The sequence below is a fragment of the Maylandia zebra genome, linkage group LG7 (genome assembly GCF_041146795.1).
Source record: "Maylandia zebra isolate NMK-2024a linkage group LG7, Mzebra_GT3a, whole genome shotgun sequence".
Lineage (NCBI taxonomy): Eukaryota > Metazoa > Chordata > Actinopteri > Cichliformes > Cichlidae > Maylandia > Maylandia zebra.
The window spans coordinates 13,928,959-13,946,037 of NC_135173.1; the positions used below are offsets into that span (position 1 = coordinate 13,928,959).

The following is a 17,079-nucleotide window of genomic DNA, read 5'->3' on the forward strand; positions in this document are numbered from 1 at the left end:
CACACATGGGTGTTTGGCTGAGCCAGCCTTGAATGTTGCTGCATTCCCCCCGTCTCTCTCGCTCCAGCTGCCCGCTATACCTGCCCTTTGCCCTGCGACACAGCCATGTAATGTATTTAGCCTATGACTCAGGATTTGACCAAATACTGTTGGACTGATAATGTGTAAGTCAGGAGTATGTCTTGAAAGTTGTAAAATATAATTCCAGTACTTATTATAAGCTAAACATATGAGCTTATCTTCTTTATTTCCCAGGGATTAAACCTTGGGATAAATCCCTAACTGGCCTCAAGCTCTCAAGTTTAAAAGAGACTCAGTCGTAAATGTCTGAAAGTAGAGATTTGTTTTTAATCCACAACTACTCTTTTACCCATCAGGAGAGCTTCAAGTTGCCCTGCTTACCACTAAAATAAACCTGTTTACCATGGTCCACAGCTCCATCTGAAAATATTTGTTTTACTGGGTTTTTTTTAAATACAAATTGCACATACTTGCAAGGAATAATAAAATAAAGCCACTAGCCATGCTACAAAATGCCAAACGCAAGTCAAGCACTGACATTTTGCTGAGTATAATTAATGCAAATTTTGTCTATCAGTGATTATTTGCTTCTTCTAAAAGCCACTTCTGGCAGTCTGCAGTGGGAGCGAGGAAGAATTACCTTGTGTTGTACATATATGTCCTCATTCTGTCAGCTCAAACAGGCAGCATAAACTATTTTCAACAGTAGTGACCAGCTGAATAAATGCAATTATATATCCCCCCCCCCAAAAAAAACGGATAAAGGTGAGAGCAAATCCCAATATATTTTCCCCTCAGCAAATATGACATCCTCTCTTATGGCTGAGCATAAATCTACAAGATAAGCACCGAAGAAACAAGTTGTTTGTGTGCATTGGAAGCAGCCAGGATTTTCTACTTGCTTCCTCGTGACAAATATCTAAACAGTAAACACATAGTAAATAACAGCACCCTGTCCATATCAGTTCCCTGCTTGAGGTTAAGTTGAGTTCATTGCAGAGGCCACTGCCTGCATGCATTAAGCAAATCATAAATTATACATGCTAATTACCTTGGGCCTCCACTTTAATGAATTATTTTAATTAAACTACAACATTGGGGTTTTGCATGTGGTCTATATTTCATCCCCTGCCTAAGATGACCTTCTTCTTTGTATAAGTGGAACATAGTTGAGAGAATAAGGACAATGCAGACTTGGTTTATACCGCTGAGTTCATACTGGTGCTGCTGAAGAAGGGAGTGAAACAGCAAGGCTGGCATTTATTTGCTGAAGGGAACGCTGGGTTTGTGTTTGCTAGTAAAGGAAAAAATAATCTATTCATATGGGTTTATGAAAAAATGTGATTTTTTTTACAGCGTCATAAGTGTCAGACGTGTCTCTTTACCTCCCACCTGTTACTTTAAAGCAAGGAGATTTAGACGCTCCCATTGGCTCTGGGAAAGGTTAAATCAATTTGCACATTTCATCAAGCTTGTAGTGTTCATATATTTGTAACTGAGTTGATTGTCTGCCCACCAAATACCTTTATATACCCCCCCCCCCCCCCCAATACAATTAAATTGAACCATCCAGTGAATGTGAAACAGAGCTGTAGGATGGCAGAGTTTCATGATTTAAATGCACATTAAAATATTGCATTTCTGTTTGTACACTGGTTGTGTTTGCGTTTCACATTTGGGTTGTATTAACAATAAATGACTTCTTATTCACAAAAGTTCCTTACAGCCATTTATCTGCATTATTATATTACATAAACCTTTTAGCAATGCAGTACAAATAAGACAAATGACACTGAAATTCAAATAATAAAAAAATCCACATTTATATATATATATATATATATATATATATATATATATATATATATATATATATATATATATATATATATAAATACATATTGCACTACTTAAAACAGTACTGTTTTTACCCCCCACTCTGTAAAACAGGTGTTTTAGGAGTTTTTTTCTTTTTATTTAACTTAATTAAAATAAAATAAAAAGTTCCATTTCTTAATGTGGTTTTAATGCAAGCCTAATTATTATTTTCTGATTAATCTGCTTCTAAATTGTAATCTGGTCTTCCAGTTTAAATACATCTAATCACCCAGAGTCAGAATTAATGTTACACACACAAAGATGCACAAAGTTGGGGTGGAGGGGTGGGGGGGCTAACACTGTTGTACAAACAGTCCGTGGGGGAGGGGTGGATTTAAATTCCAAAAGGGTCTCGCAGCTCGTTTCCTAGTTCCCCAGTCAGCAATGTGTTTGTGAAAAATCAGTCTTTTTGTCTTGCTGAAAAAAGGCTAAATCTACATTGGTGGCCCAGTCTAAGTTTACTATTCTTTGCACTTTCAATACAAGTGAATGAGGGAGAATGAAGTGGCCCGAGCCCCCTTATTTGATCTACTGGATTGTATAAAGTGACGGAATTCTAATGTATTTGCTCAATGCCCCGAAATAGGCTGTTGCTTTTCTATAGAGGATGCAGAAACGTCACGTTATTTTTTCAACACTAAAAAAAAAAAACAAAAAAAAAAAACACACACACACAAAAGTTAAAAAAGCGTATTTGGCAGCCTACGTAGGTATCTCCCTCCGTCTGTATTTACACAACCTGTTGGATAATGTCCCCTGAAATAGAAAAAAAGCACAAGGTTGAAACGTTCAGATGCTCTTTTTATAGGAACGAGGGGGGAAAAAATGAACATGGCGCTTATTTAATTACCCTCTGTGACGTCTGAAGTCGAAATTATGTAACACTTAATTTAGACACTGTTTGCAGCTTTTCTAAATGTTTATTGTCGGGCCTAATCGTGTTTAGCTCAGCTTGATGAATGAGCCTGGTTGTCTGCGCTGTGGCCAGGGCATCGCAGCTCCATGCATCCTAATCGGCTGCACGATTCATTTCTCTGCCCACAGCCTCCGCTGCCTTTCTCACATTCATAAAATTCGTAAAATCATCCAGTTCTGGATAAAGATTATTATTATTATAATTATTATTATTAGACGGAAATGTAAAACAAATCCCCAAAGTTACATTTACACGATCAAAAAAGCTGCCATTTGTAATGATAATAATAATAATAATAATAATAATAATAATAATAATAATAATAATAATAATAATAATAATAATTCGTATCGTCTTAGATAAAATCTTCAGAATCATTTTGATTGTTTACTTCACTTTTAATGAGAAAATATTTCGATGACCATTTTTTTCCAATTCATTGCAGACTGTTGGCACACTTTTCGAAAGCACGCATGCTTGCAAAAAAAATTTAAAAAATTTAAAAAATAATAATAATAAAAAACAATTAAAACAACAACAATACCCACGTCATCATCATCAACAACAACAACAACAACAGCAACAACACAAATTTTAAAATGCATGCTTTACCTAAAAAAAAAAGTACAAATTTACAGCATCTGATACACATGGTCACCACAGCCTTTTAAATTAAATGCTTCACAGAACATTTTCTGGAAAATAGATATCTAAAACATAAAACTAAAAAGTGCATTTTACAACATTTTTAGTATCAGTTATTTTCAATATTCACATCTTGCATTTTGAGGACTTCTCAAAATTCTACTTTTCAATATTGAAAAGAATTTCGTAACTCGGTTTGCTTTCTTTTTTTCTTTTTTTCTTACAGGGATGGTAAGAAGAAATCTAAACCCTATTCCTATTTGGTATACCCTTAACCATCATTCCAGTATTTTTTTTTTCTTTTTATAAAAAAAGCAAACAAAAAGTCATTGCCTCGCAATTTCATTGACATTACAGTGGTCACACAGAAACGGTGCAAAAGTTTTGCCAGTTGATGGAATTGAGAAACTGCAACGGGGGGATTTGGAAGCCACCTTCAAATAAGAGTTGATACTGCCAAAACAAACTCCCCCCCACCTCCCCACAGCCCTCCAATTGGATCCCCTCAGTGGCTCCACTTTCAACACTCGCATTTTAAAATAAACTGAAAAATAGAACTATCAAATAATTTATGATTTCAAGAGCAATACTGTACGATTCTGTGCTGGACTTGACACAATTTAAAGCGACACATTCAACACGAACACAAATAAATCGATATGCAAACTGCAACTCGCCTTGATTCCAACAGCAGAAAATATAAACTTTGGGTTTGGTAAAGGGGCCTTGGAGCCAGCCAGCAGTTCGTTTAATAGAAAAAGTTCAGGTGGTCAGTGCACAGCCACAGACTGTAGAGTGGAGGGGCTCGTCAGAGTCTCACTCGGGGTTGCAGGGCTGCTTTGGCTCGTCGCTGTCTGTGGGGACGTCGGGCTCAGAGACTGTGGAGAGTTTGATAGAAACGCGGGGATGTGGGGAGGTAGCGCCGAGAAACCGGGCATGGACGTCGGGGTGGGCTTGATTGGCACCGGGATAGCCGGTAAGGACTGTCCCCCGTGACACAGGGATTTTATGGGCACGCCATAGGCACTGTAGTCGCTGCTTGCCATGGATATTGGGGCCGCCGTGTCAATCACGCTAGTGTTGTACATGTGGGGCCAGGCTGTCGTCAGCTGGTTGTGAAGCGGGTACCCGGCAGACATGGACTGCATGGTGGAGAACGCCAGACTTCCCGGGACCTTGTATTCTCTGGCGATGATGTTCTCAATTGCAAAGGGGTGTTTGAAAGTTGATGACTGAGACACTCCGAGGTTGTAAGTTGACATCTGAGGGAGGTGTGTGCCGGTGGCTGCCAGGGCGCTCAGTCTCAGCTTGGCTTGCTGTTGGAGGTAATGGGCAGCATCCGACTGCTTGCTGGGAGCCAAATGATCAGACACGGGCAACACTTTGAACCTTTTGCGGCGCCTCAAAAAACTTCCATTCTCAAACATGTCCCCACAGTTGGGGTGCAGAGCCCAGAAACTGCCCTTACCTGGTTGATCTGGGCGCCGGGGGATTTTGATGAAACAGTCGTTAAATGACAGGTTGTGACGCAGAGAGTTCTGCCATCGCTGGGTGTTTTCTCTGTAATAAGGGAATCTATCCATGATGAACTTGTAAATTTCACTGAGTGGCAGCATCTTCTCCGGGCAGCTCTGGATCGCCATGGCAGTGAGCGAGATGTAGGAGTAAGGTGGCTTCTGATCGCTGTACGTGTTTCTCCCCGGACGAGGCATCCTCGGTGTATTTTTTCAGCAAACGCAATAATAATAATAATAATAAAGTAGCTTCCTTTAATTCCTTGGCGAAAGCTTGCTGCTCTTCATGAAAACAACCGCCGCAGAAAGTTTCAGTGCAGGCAGAGCCGGAGTTGGGTCGTGCGCAAAGCAGCCACTCTGAGCGCCTCTGCAGTGTGCAGGCGAACACGGTCGAGGACGGTGCACATTTATGGAGTGACGGCTGCTGCGAGTCTTTCTTCCAAAGTAAGTCAGCTTGTCCCTCTAGCAGAGCTGAATGGACTTCATTTGGCGTCCTTGATAAGACTAGCTAAGCGTATGCCTCCATGGCCTTCCTCTAACCATCTGATAGTTTTATGTAGTGACATGAACAGAAAAGACCCCTGTAGAGGCGCTCCATTAATGTGCCACCTCTTTGCTATCACATGACAATTGCCATGGGAGGAGGGGGCTGGGAGGAAGGCATAATCTGGTTTCATTTACACCTATTTACATGGACACCTTGGGCCAATGGAAATCATTTCCATTTGAAGACAGAAAAAGGGGCGAGAAGGCTCGGTAACCGGAATTGAACTGCGATGGCACTCAGTGTGTGAAGGTATGCGCTAATACTTCTTCAGCGGACTTTACAGCTGCACCTCACAAGTACGCTATGTGAGGGAACTACGTGGCAAATTTATGTCATTATAAAATGCTTTTAAATATTTATGTTTTTCTTAAAATAGATGCGTGTTTTAAAAACGTGACAATATTCCTGTTTGCGCAGTGATGTACGTAAGGAGCTATTTTATAAAGTGTTTTAGCATGCTGATCAGTCTTTTTATTATTATTATTATTATTATTATTATCATCATCATCATCATCATCATCATCATCATCACGTGGATTTGAATGAAAAGCTGATTTCCCAGATAGGCAAAAATGCTGAGAAAATGCATTTTGCTTTCCTCCCCTAATTACACTCTAACATTGTTTGCGAAATGCACACACCATAGAAAATAATTTGCCATGAGCAAGTTTGTTGATGAGCCCACTATTAGTTTTTCTCAGCTAATTTCGCCCAGAGCTGAACAACGGAAGTAGACGATATGAAAACATCAACACAATGCAAACAGCGCTGTTCAAACTAAAACTTCATGAGGCAATCAGGTCTATTGTGTTTATGTAAAGAAGATTCGAAAGTACTTCAGAAATGCAAATAAACCCTTGAGGACGGTGTGGTCACAACTGTATAAAATATCCATAAGTCAATTATATGAATGTGAAAACCAAATGGGAAGCCTATTTTGAGCTATTGCTATTCAAGCTTTTGGCCAGGGCCACCTTTCCGCTTGGAGGGTTTGCAATGCCAGGGACCACACACACGCACACGCAGATTTACTCATAATTTATGCTAATTTCCCCCCCATAAACCCACAGTGCACCCCATCACCAGTCTGATGGATTACGAAAAGAATCGCATTGCGGGGGACACCGAGCAACTTTCACCCAGAAAGCAGAAGCAGGCTGAAGAAGAGCATCCTCCCTGCTGTATGAGGATTGTTTGACAATCGATTAGTTAGTACAAGTAAATCAGTTAATTAGCTGATTGAGATTAAAGAACAGAAAAAAGAAACAAAGTGAGAAAAAAAAGTAAAATTATTGTTAATGTGTTGCATGCAATAAGTTAAAAATAAGCACGAAAAAATAAGCGTTTTTTTCTTTCTTTCTTTTTTTGCTGGAAAAATTCCCACCTTTCTCTTTCATTATTATTATTTTCCTGCAAAGTGGCTTTTAACACCTGTCATTTCACATTAATGTTCAGCTGAAAAGGTTTTGTCCAAAAGGAAGTGGCCCTGTCAACCTATCTCCAGCGGCTCGGATAATGACAACACACTGCCAAATGCCAAACATCTTCTGACATCCAGCCTGTTCAGTCAGCCATTCATTCCAAAAAAGAAAAAGAAGAAAAAGAAAAGTTAGGCCATGTTATTAGTTCTCACCCAGATTAATATGTCTGTCCACAAATCAGATAAATCGGTTTGAATTCGCAGTTGATTCAAAAAAATTAGCTGCAGAAATCGCACTACAAATGCTTGAGCGTGCAGCAAATGGATTGCATTTCACGCACTATTCGGGCTTATTTTACATTATCAACTTGAATAAACTTTGACAGTTTTTATTTTTTGGCACCGCAAACCAGCTGCGGGTTTGCGGATTGAAAGTTAACCCGCAACGCTCGCGTTAACCAGCCGTGCCACACAGGCATTTTCCCACCTTCTTTTTGACTCCTCTCACTCATAGTCGGAGTGGCTTTTTGAGCTTCAGGGTTATGGGGTATTGGTAGGCCTTTTGTCCCCGTCCAATGCACACACTGAAAATACCACCATGACTCTGAATCTGAATGGGGTTTTTAGCTGCTCCCAAAACTCCCGAGTTCAAGCAGCAGTAGATCAAGTCTGCACTATGTTTGGTCATTTGTAGAAACCCGAACAAAGGTTGGGATAAGCCAAATTGCATTGCACTTGTGAACCAGACCTCAGTCTGAAGTATCCTTTATAGCGGGAGGGGGAGACCAAGAACAATTTTGTGTGAGCTTAAAAAAAAGAGGGGGGGGGGGGGCAAAACAAAGGGCACTTTCTGAAACATCTTAAAGTAGAGTAGTGAGGCGTGACATTCCCAGGGTGACGAGACACAAAAGCTGAGGTCATGGGGATGAAAAAGAGAATCAAACAGCCACTTTCACACGTCTGCCCTCCTCTGCTGCACCCCCCGAACACAATAGGAAACAAATGTTGTTAAAAGAGGATCGATGCCATTCATCCTAAAGCAGCGAATGATAGCCAAACAATATTGTCACAGTGAATCGAGTTGAGATATGCTGCCACCCAGACCTACGGAGAAGGAAAGAAACTGCTATTCAGGGAATAATTAGGGGGGCTCATGGCGCTCGACCAAAAAAAAAAGTCAAAATGTTTTGAAGTATGTCAATAAACAAATGTCACTCTTGCTTATTATTTTTTATGTGTCTCAAATAGTTTTTTGTTTTTTTTTTACTTCCAGGTGGTGCTCTCCAGTTGTCGGCTCAGAAGCTCCATGTCAGACTTCAGGCAATGATTTAGGCCATTACCGATCAATAAGTAAACACAGTGCAGCTGCAGAATCATTTTAAGACAATCGTTTATAATCCCAAGTTTTCTCTTTGAGTTGGCTCAGTGTTCTTCACGCAGATTATCATCATCGTAGCCCGTAGATTTAAACGGATTTGTCATCCGCTGGCCTCTGAACACACGCTCTGCGTAAAGGAAAGCGTGCATAGTTTTGTTGTCTGCTGCAAACTACGGCTCTCCAAGCCGTCCAATAGGCCTGTGCTTTTAATTAAGTCCGTGGTGATTTCATCCCCCCCAGAGATGTTTTACGGTGCAATTAAGGACGCGCTGATGATAAGGTATGAATATTCAGCAGAATGACAATTAATTAGCAGACAGAGTGCTCTCACAAGAGTCTCCTCAACGGAAAATTTAGCCTATATAACGCAATATTCACACCACTTCGAGGCCAACTTCACATGCTGCCCCCCCCTTGAGATGGCTGTGGATTTTGACCAGAGAAAAATCAGCGTAAAGGTAAAACCCCAACGTTAACAAATACAGTAAATATATTTGTTAATATTTCTTTTTGGAACACTAAAATTACGGTCCTAGTCTAGTTGTTTCTTTGTGACATCAGAGGGAGTACCTGGAAGAAGACCTCAGGGCATTCGCAACATATGCTCGGATTAAGCTTAATGGTCTAATTACATAAATTAGGCATTAATTATACAGCACATCATGTGTAACAGATATCTCAATTGTACAGAGGCGGGAACAATCTAATTCAATTTGTGTGTGAATAGTTTCATCCAATTAAACACACAAGGACATAAAAAAGTAGAAATATCGATAGCGAGGCCCGGCTTATTTAATCAGGACACCAAGGGATTTTTCTGGTTGTAACATTTGAGCGTGCACATTTTTTTTAATCTAATTTCGTTGTGGAACGTTTTCCCCCCTTTAGCAGCATGAACACCGTGAGGCAGCAGTTTCACTCAATGGCCATAAGATGGGGACAGTGTAATTGATAGTTAAAGGAAGAGTTTTACAAGCGTAAATAGTAATCACTCTCTCTATGTGCATGTACACAGGGAGTTTTTTTTTTTTAAATTACAGTCATATTGAAGAATCACTATGACAACATGGGACTGTTTTTAAATCTATCTGTCCATCTATCTACTGTATTACTATGAGATTGTCTTCAGGCACACGAGTGTGCATGGTAAGTGTGAGTGTGTGTAGGAGGGTGTCCCAGTTCATTGACTCCATATGGTGAGAAACAGCAGGACTGATGAGTGTACTACCTGAGGTCCCTGTTTGTGCCGTGGAGTGTAACCAAAACAGCGGCCCCCCACCTGACCCCTCCACCATAATTCATTACAGACAAGACGGTGCCACTCTCACTCCCATTTCATTTAGCTTCTTTAGTGACAGATGACTCTGTAACAACAAATCATACCATTAAACTACACGTGATACTTAGCCAGCTGACAGATATAAAAGGGGAAGGAGCAAAGAGCAAGAAGATGAGAGAGAAATGGAAATGGGTGAAAGATGAGAGGAGAAAACAGAATAACAATATGGCAGAATCCATATCAATATTGAGAAGAAAATGCAAAAGCCCTCACTGATACACTATGTATTACCTCATAATGAACTGGTTTCATTTGAACAATAATCATGGAAATTCTCAGTCACTGTATATACTGTTGAAAATGAGAGAATACTGAACTATTTATCAGTGTGAGATCATGATATATTAACAACAAACTCAACAGAAGAACGAACTTTCGTTGTGACGAAGCAAGATAAAAGGGCTTTTATGCACAAAAAGGTGTGAATTAACATAGGTCAATCCTGTACGCAGGGGATAAAAATGAGGTGGAAGACTTTGACGTGAAACACAGTGCAAGAGCGCAATGAGGACGAGATCAGAGGGTGAAGTAATATTAATGAAGGTATACCACGATTAAAATCGTACGTTCATACTCCCCTTAAGTGTCATTACACACTGATGTACAATAGCACAACCTACCCAGATGGCAGGTGACATATAAACTAAATGGCAGAAAACGGATCAATATACTGGGTCACTGCAGGGGAAATTACAACCTCTTGAGGTCAACGTTATAAGTTTAACCTAAAACCTCTAACCTTCATGTTTGCCTTTTGCTCTGCCATTATCTTTTCATTGCAGGAAAATTAGTACAAAACGATTACTGCCCTTTAAGCGTTGCCTGTTTGTCACAAATTAATTGCAGGATTTAAAAAAAAAAAAGCTTTGAACTCAGGGATCAGTTGTAAGGAAAGTTGACATGTCCTCCGCAACACCACCAACACGTCTCTCCTTTGGGGGTTAATGTGAAAGACGTCTAATGGAGGCAAATCCCTTTTTTATTGTGAGCTTATGTGGTTGGAAGGCACGGTCCTTTGTGTGGCTCATATTCATCCAGACCTTGGCAGTGATCAGAACACACTTAACCAACTGGGACCAAATGAGGGGCATTTTGTTCTGTCTTTCATCTTATACATCAGGGAAAAATGCTTGGTCTCCACGGACGGTTAACGGAGCCAAAGACCAGAACAACACAATACGCAATAACAATACAGGAGTGTTTACAGCACACGTAAACAAAAACACATGGCTGATCCTCGGGACACCCACGGGGAAGGTAAAAGACTAAAAACATATCACAGAAATTTTTATTTAAAAAAAGTTTGCAAACATATTCTGTTTGTGAACACCTAAGAAAACGAGATAACACACTCTTTCTGACCTACATCTGTAATCTGCTCTTATTTTAGAGTTGCCTGTCTGTCTTTCTGCAGCCATCACAGAAGATTCAGTCATTTACTCATGAGCGGCTAACAAAATAACCAATCATTAAGTGCCACTTCCACTGATATGTTTTAATTGGTATGTGATATATGCTGCTGTAAGACTCAAATTTGCATTGCTAAGCATAAACAAGCATCGCTGTAAATCACAAGAAGCCCTAAAGAGAAACAAGAAATGTTGCATGGTGTGCTTTGAAATGCTCTTTATTGTTGACCAGCTCAATGTGCCTCCTGCTGAAAGATAATATGCATGACACAGTTCCAGGCACTGATTCATTTGTTTAGTAACAGGGCAGCTAACCTACGCTGAAGGCATGAGTGCAGTGAGGAAAACATAAAGGTCCTGTTAATCCACAGCTAATCACAGGGCCACAGGAAACAATCCTGCAAAAGGATTTTGTCAAGTTATTTAAGGCGGGACTTGATGTGTTTCTGTAAAAGCATGCTGACAAGACATGACACAGTGCAGATTCTGCATCATTATTCCATCAGGCTGCTGAAGACGCAGCCCCTAACTGGCAGCCAAGGACTTTTAGGAAAGCATGGCAAATGTCTAGAGAGAAATATGTATTTATGTTTCCGAAACACTGTTGATTAAGAGTTCTTGAAGCGGCGCCGTAGCTGATATACGAGAACGTTTATTTTTGAAGGATAGTAATGGACCTGATGAACTGCCGTGTTGATTACTAGAATCTTAAGGGTGTACACTTGAAAATAATGTTGTTGACTCTGACCCATTCAGGAGCAAGTGCTTCGGATGTGACAAGGCATCTGAATTATACATGGGAAATGCACAGAGGCTGCACTGCACACAGAAGAATGCAATTACATTTCTATCAAACAAATTTAATCTAGAGTCGAGGTTTATGCTATTATAATGCACTAATGGAAAAGCACAAGAAGAATCCTATAAAATGTCAAGTACCGCTGCATATCAGGAAAAGTCTTTATTGGTCACTGTAGGCACAGACTGAGTGTTAACAGGCTTATCCGCAAGGGAAATGTTCAGTTCCCCTGCCAAAACCAAAGCTATTACAATCCCAAATAATTAACTTTCAGCAGAATAGCCAGTTGTCACGAAAACTAGGATAGGAAGATGTCCAAGGGGGGAAACTGGATGAAAACACCAAGCTCTGTTTGCAACTACATCTTCAGACACAAGCTGGCAAGGTACACACTAATCCAAACCTTTGGTGGTCAATTAAAAATAAATGCAAACATGGTTAATACCTAACAGTATGGAGTCTTTTCTCCGAGCTGTCACCGTTTGCTTTCTCATAGGCAAATGTTTAACTGTTGGGTTCCTATTTATAATGGTCACTGAGATGATTGTCATTAGCTGGTGCTTAATTCCCCAAAATTAATTTAAATAAATAATCCAAATCTGGGCAAAAAAAGCACATCGCACATTGGCACTGTTGCACTTTTTCTTGTTTTCTATAATTCTTACACTCTTCTACAAATAAACACAGTTCTGAATTCCTTACACCGAAACCTCCTCGACTGAGAGAGAGACATTTATTATCAGTGAGGTCGATCTGCCTCCACATCACCGAAGCACTGTCATTCAATCATTACCTTGTTTATGCCCACATTTCACTGACAGTCTTGAATGGCCCTTAAACCAACTCAGGTAATATGGCCTAATAAACTGGGACCAATAAAAAGCATTTAATCGCGAGTGTCAACATGATTAATTGTGTACTAAAATCCATGTGAGACCTAGTCATGGGGGCAGTGAAAAAGGCATTTTGCATTTCAGCATAACTGGCACCAGGACAAGCAGTTATGTGAGTCTATCCATGGAATGGTATGAATATCAAATTAATAATTAGTCATGTAATTTCTCCTCAGGAATTACTATGCCTCAAACTGGTCGGTGAATTTAATTATTAGCAGCCTTTTTGTTTCCATGTCCCTCTCATTACTGTCAGGATTGATGTAACGTAAACTTCATTAAAAATTAAAGCAAGAGTCTTAATTATGAGGCTACACTGACTGAAGTTAGAATTAGCCAACTCAGTGATGTGCAAATGAGAGCATTATTTAAGAAACATGCTGGAAGTAGTTATGCTAATTTCAAGAGTTCACAGTAGCAGACCTTTTCACTTGCAGTTGCATATTCATTAAACACACTATGCAAATTTAATGTAGCAGTCTTAGTAATGCCTTGTTAATTTATTCAGATTTATTGAGAACGACTTGTAAAAAGTACCAATTTAATTACCCTATCTCCTTGGAAGGTAAGGGATATGGCCAAGGTTTTAAACTGTGTAAATCAGCATTAGTGTGGTTTGATGGAGAAAAAGGGAATGAAAGGACACTGCTGTTAATAGCCATGCTTGAAAGACATATTGATTCACTTAAGACATGATCCAGGTAAAGCGCATTCAACCAGCCAAATTTGGACAGTGCTGTAAAAAATTACAAAGTGTCAGTTTTAGCAACAGGAAATACTTTATCACCGATCGTGTGTTTTACACCTACAATCCGATCTGCAAAGTAACTCCTAGTTTAAAAAAATAAATATATAAAGTAATAAAGACATTACATTTTAATTTACAACAGCTTCTATTATCATATTACTCATTAACATAACATAACACTTCTGGTTGCTTACACCTGTTCAGGTGCTCGTTAATGCAAATATCTAACCGGCCAATCGCATGGCAGCACGTCTCGCGCTTAGGGGTGCAGGAGATGACCTGCTGAAACCAAGCATTACAATGGGAAGGATGTGAATTAATGATAAAATGTCCCATTGGTTCTAGACAGATTGGTCTGAGTATTTCAGAAACAGCTGGTCTATTGAGGAGAGAGGGCTCTCTCAAGTCTGAATAAGAGACAATGTCCAGTGAGTGGCAGTCCTCCAGCCAGAAATGCCTTGTTGATCCCACAGGTCAAAGGAGAGTGGCCAGAAATGCTGCAACAGTAACTCAACCAAGCACTCATTACAACCAAGGTATGCAGGTGAATATCTCTGAATGCACAACATGTTGAACCATGAAGCAGATAAGCTACAGCAGCAGAAGACTGCACTGAGTGCAACTCCTGTCTTTACCTTACAATATAAAGCACCTTGGGGTTATTGTGATTTGACACTTTATGACACTTTATTTAAAACTGAATTGAATTAAAACACATAGATTACAATGACATTGAACTTAATATTGGTGTGTTGTATATTCAGCAACAATTTGTCTAAATTGCTTTTCATTTTGTTTGATTGCACTAATACTGTTAAGTGCTATTCCATTTAACTGTACTGACAAAATATTGATGTATAATCAGGTCCAACTTGGAAACATCTCCATAATGCAAATCATTCTCAGAATTTATCAGTATAGAACCCTTGAAGCTACGGTAGCAGAAGTTAATGTCCTTCCAGTTACACATTCAAATTCCTGCCTTGAACAGCTGAGGTAAGACTGAATTTGTTTACAAGCCATCTTTGACTCACATTTTTTGGCCTAAATGGACTGTTAGTCGTGATGCTGTTTCCCCAGTATGTGCAGGTTGATTATGGTGTACACTGAAGATAATAATAAATAAGACAAGGGACTATAGCCAACTTTTACGAGATTAGCATAACAGAACTGTAACTAAATCTCTCCCTCTCAAGTAAAAATCATCGTCAAATTAGAAGACTGTTAAAGATGGACATCACCAGCATGACACTTGTTTTGAAGCCTCAATTGCTGCATTACAGAGATCACCATCTTGTTTTTTGTAGCCATATATTATAAGTAATATATGGCTCCAGAGTAATCAGCTAACACTAGCAAGTTGGGCTAGCAAGGCTGAATGGGTTTTTTGGCTAATGTGCTACATCATATACAAATAAAAACTGCACTTTCGCTCATGGACCTGGAGGACCTGTGTTTAACTGCAAAGTAAGCCTAATTATTTGTCAGACAATTGAAAACTATATTAAAAAGGTTCCACAAACAGTCAAAAGGTCTAGTTCAGTCAGTGACTTGAATTAGCTGAGGTAAAAAAAAACACCTAGGCCCTGAAAGAGCTAACTTTAACCCTTAATAGAATTTAAAATGATGGATTACAAAAACAAAAAAAAAAATTAAAAATCATCACTGGTACAGTTGTCACCATTGGGGGAAAACAGCAATCGCATGTTGTCTGAGTAGATGTCAGGTAAGTAAAACAATTGAAACAATGGACAAGGTAAAACCCAGCTCTTTTATCCTTTTAGTGTTTAATACTTGCATTTCATTTTAAAAACACTCTTGATTTGCGATCTGTGATTGTTAAGTCAGAGCATATAAAATGCTGGTTCAGGGAAAGGTGACCATTACAAACAATACCGCAATAAACATTTGCAACTGAGAGCATGTTTACTGCATTGGACCATGTCCAAATATAAAGAATTACAATGCAAAAGAGGGGTGTTAATTAATATGTGATTTTAATTCAATAAATAAACCCCCGAAGACAAAAAATAAACATGTCTGCACACATCCGGACTCACCCTGTTTATTATAATAAACCGAAATTTTACTGAGAGCTGTTGATTTACAAACAACAACAACGGTGTCATCTCAGGTACATATCACTTCACAAAGGAAAGAAAGAGGGAGCTAATACGATGTGCAACCAAATAATCTTGTTAGTTTCAAGTGGCCAGTTGTCAGTGACTACATGTTAGTCCTCGGGGACAGAGTTGAAAGACTGAGCTGCAGAAAAACATCCTTAGGGCTTGCGAAGGAAGAAGCCCAATCACTGTGTTGGAAAAAAAAAATAACCTGCAGATGAGCGCTGAGGGTCGCAGAGCTCTGACCGTGGCAGGGCAGAGCTCAGTGACTGCATACACCACTCGAGGAGATAATTACACTGGCTGGGTGTCTATTGCTTGTGTCTGTTCATCACTCTCTGTTGTCCCTCAGGAGTCCCTTTGGGTGTGTATGTGAAACTGTGTGTGTGCGTGTGTGTGTGTCAGGTGGTCCCTACAAGCCTCTTACTGTTTTGCTGCATTTGACGCAGTCATCCAAATACAAATTTAAAAAAAAGACACTAAACCTACGAACATGTACTCTCAACAGTTAAGCTGGATAAAATCATGGATAAAGCTTCTTATTCTCCGGCTCAATAAATAAACTAGATAGGGCACTTGGTGAGTGCATGTGTGGTTTTAAAGGAAGTGATCTGGATAAAGCAAAATTTGATGGGCTTTTCTTTGCCCGTGCATCATCATTTTATCTTTAGGCAAGTTTACAGAGTTTACATATTTAAGAGAATTCTGCTTCATATATTTTTTTGTAATCTTGCTGACAGACAGAAAGACAACCAAAGAAATGACACAGATCACAAACATCTGCTCTGGCTTTTACCTTCATCAAATAAACACTTAGTAGACTGGGAAAAACTGCACACACATTTACTTGAAAAGGAACAGCATAACATGTTTTTTAATAATTATCTATGCTCATAAATAAAGTTTGACATCCCATTAACCTAAGAGTTAGATTTTCTTTGTTAAAATGTAATTAAAAAATAACATATATACTAGCTGTATGCAATTCCAATATTGCGCAAAATAATAATTTAATTTAACCTTTAAAGTTGTAACTTTATGACCAGATGAGGCTGCTGTGGCTGAGCTCATGCGAGTTCTGGACACAAGGACAAGCAAGGTTAAGTAAATCCTAAAATCTCCTCGTTACCATATTAATTCAACCAAATATGCAAATATATAAATATAGATGGCATTATCAATTGACATTTACTGACCTATAAACTTATGACAACACACTGCATTGACAGATGCATACATATCATGCAGATATGCTTAGATAGGTGATAAATACTGGAGTCAGTTGTCATTATCTCTGTATACTTTGGTTTTAGGACATTGATGTGTCTCCTGCTCCTGTTTTTCCAGGTTATTCTGGCACACAATGCTGATGTCAGAATTAAAATGCTGATTGTATTCATCCCTATTGAACCTCCAACTAGAAGATGACTTAATATACATCCTTTATCA

General features: G+C 39.3%; 1 protein-coding gene across 1 annotated transcript; it reads right to left on the reverse strand.

Moving 5' to 3' along the window:
• Positions 1–3,192: 3,192 nt before the first annotated feature.
• foxb1a (forkhead box B1a) lies at positions 3,193–5,560 on the reverse strand. Its single transcript, XM_004553137.2, has one exon. The coding sequence runs from the start codon at positions 5,170–5,172 to the stop codon at positions 4,231–4,233; it is 942 nt and encodes a 313-aa protein (XP_004553194.1). The 5' UTR covers positions 5,173–5,560; the 3' UTR covers positions 3,193–4,230.
• Positions 5,561–17,079: the final 11,519 nt, after the last annotated feature.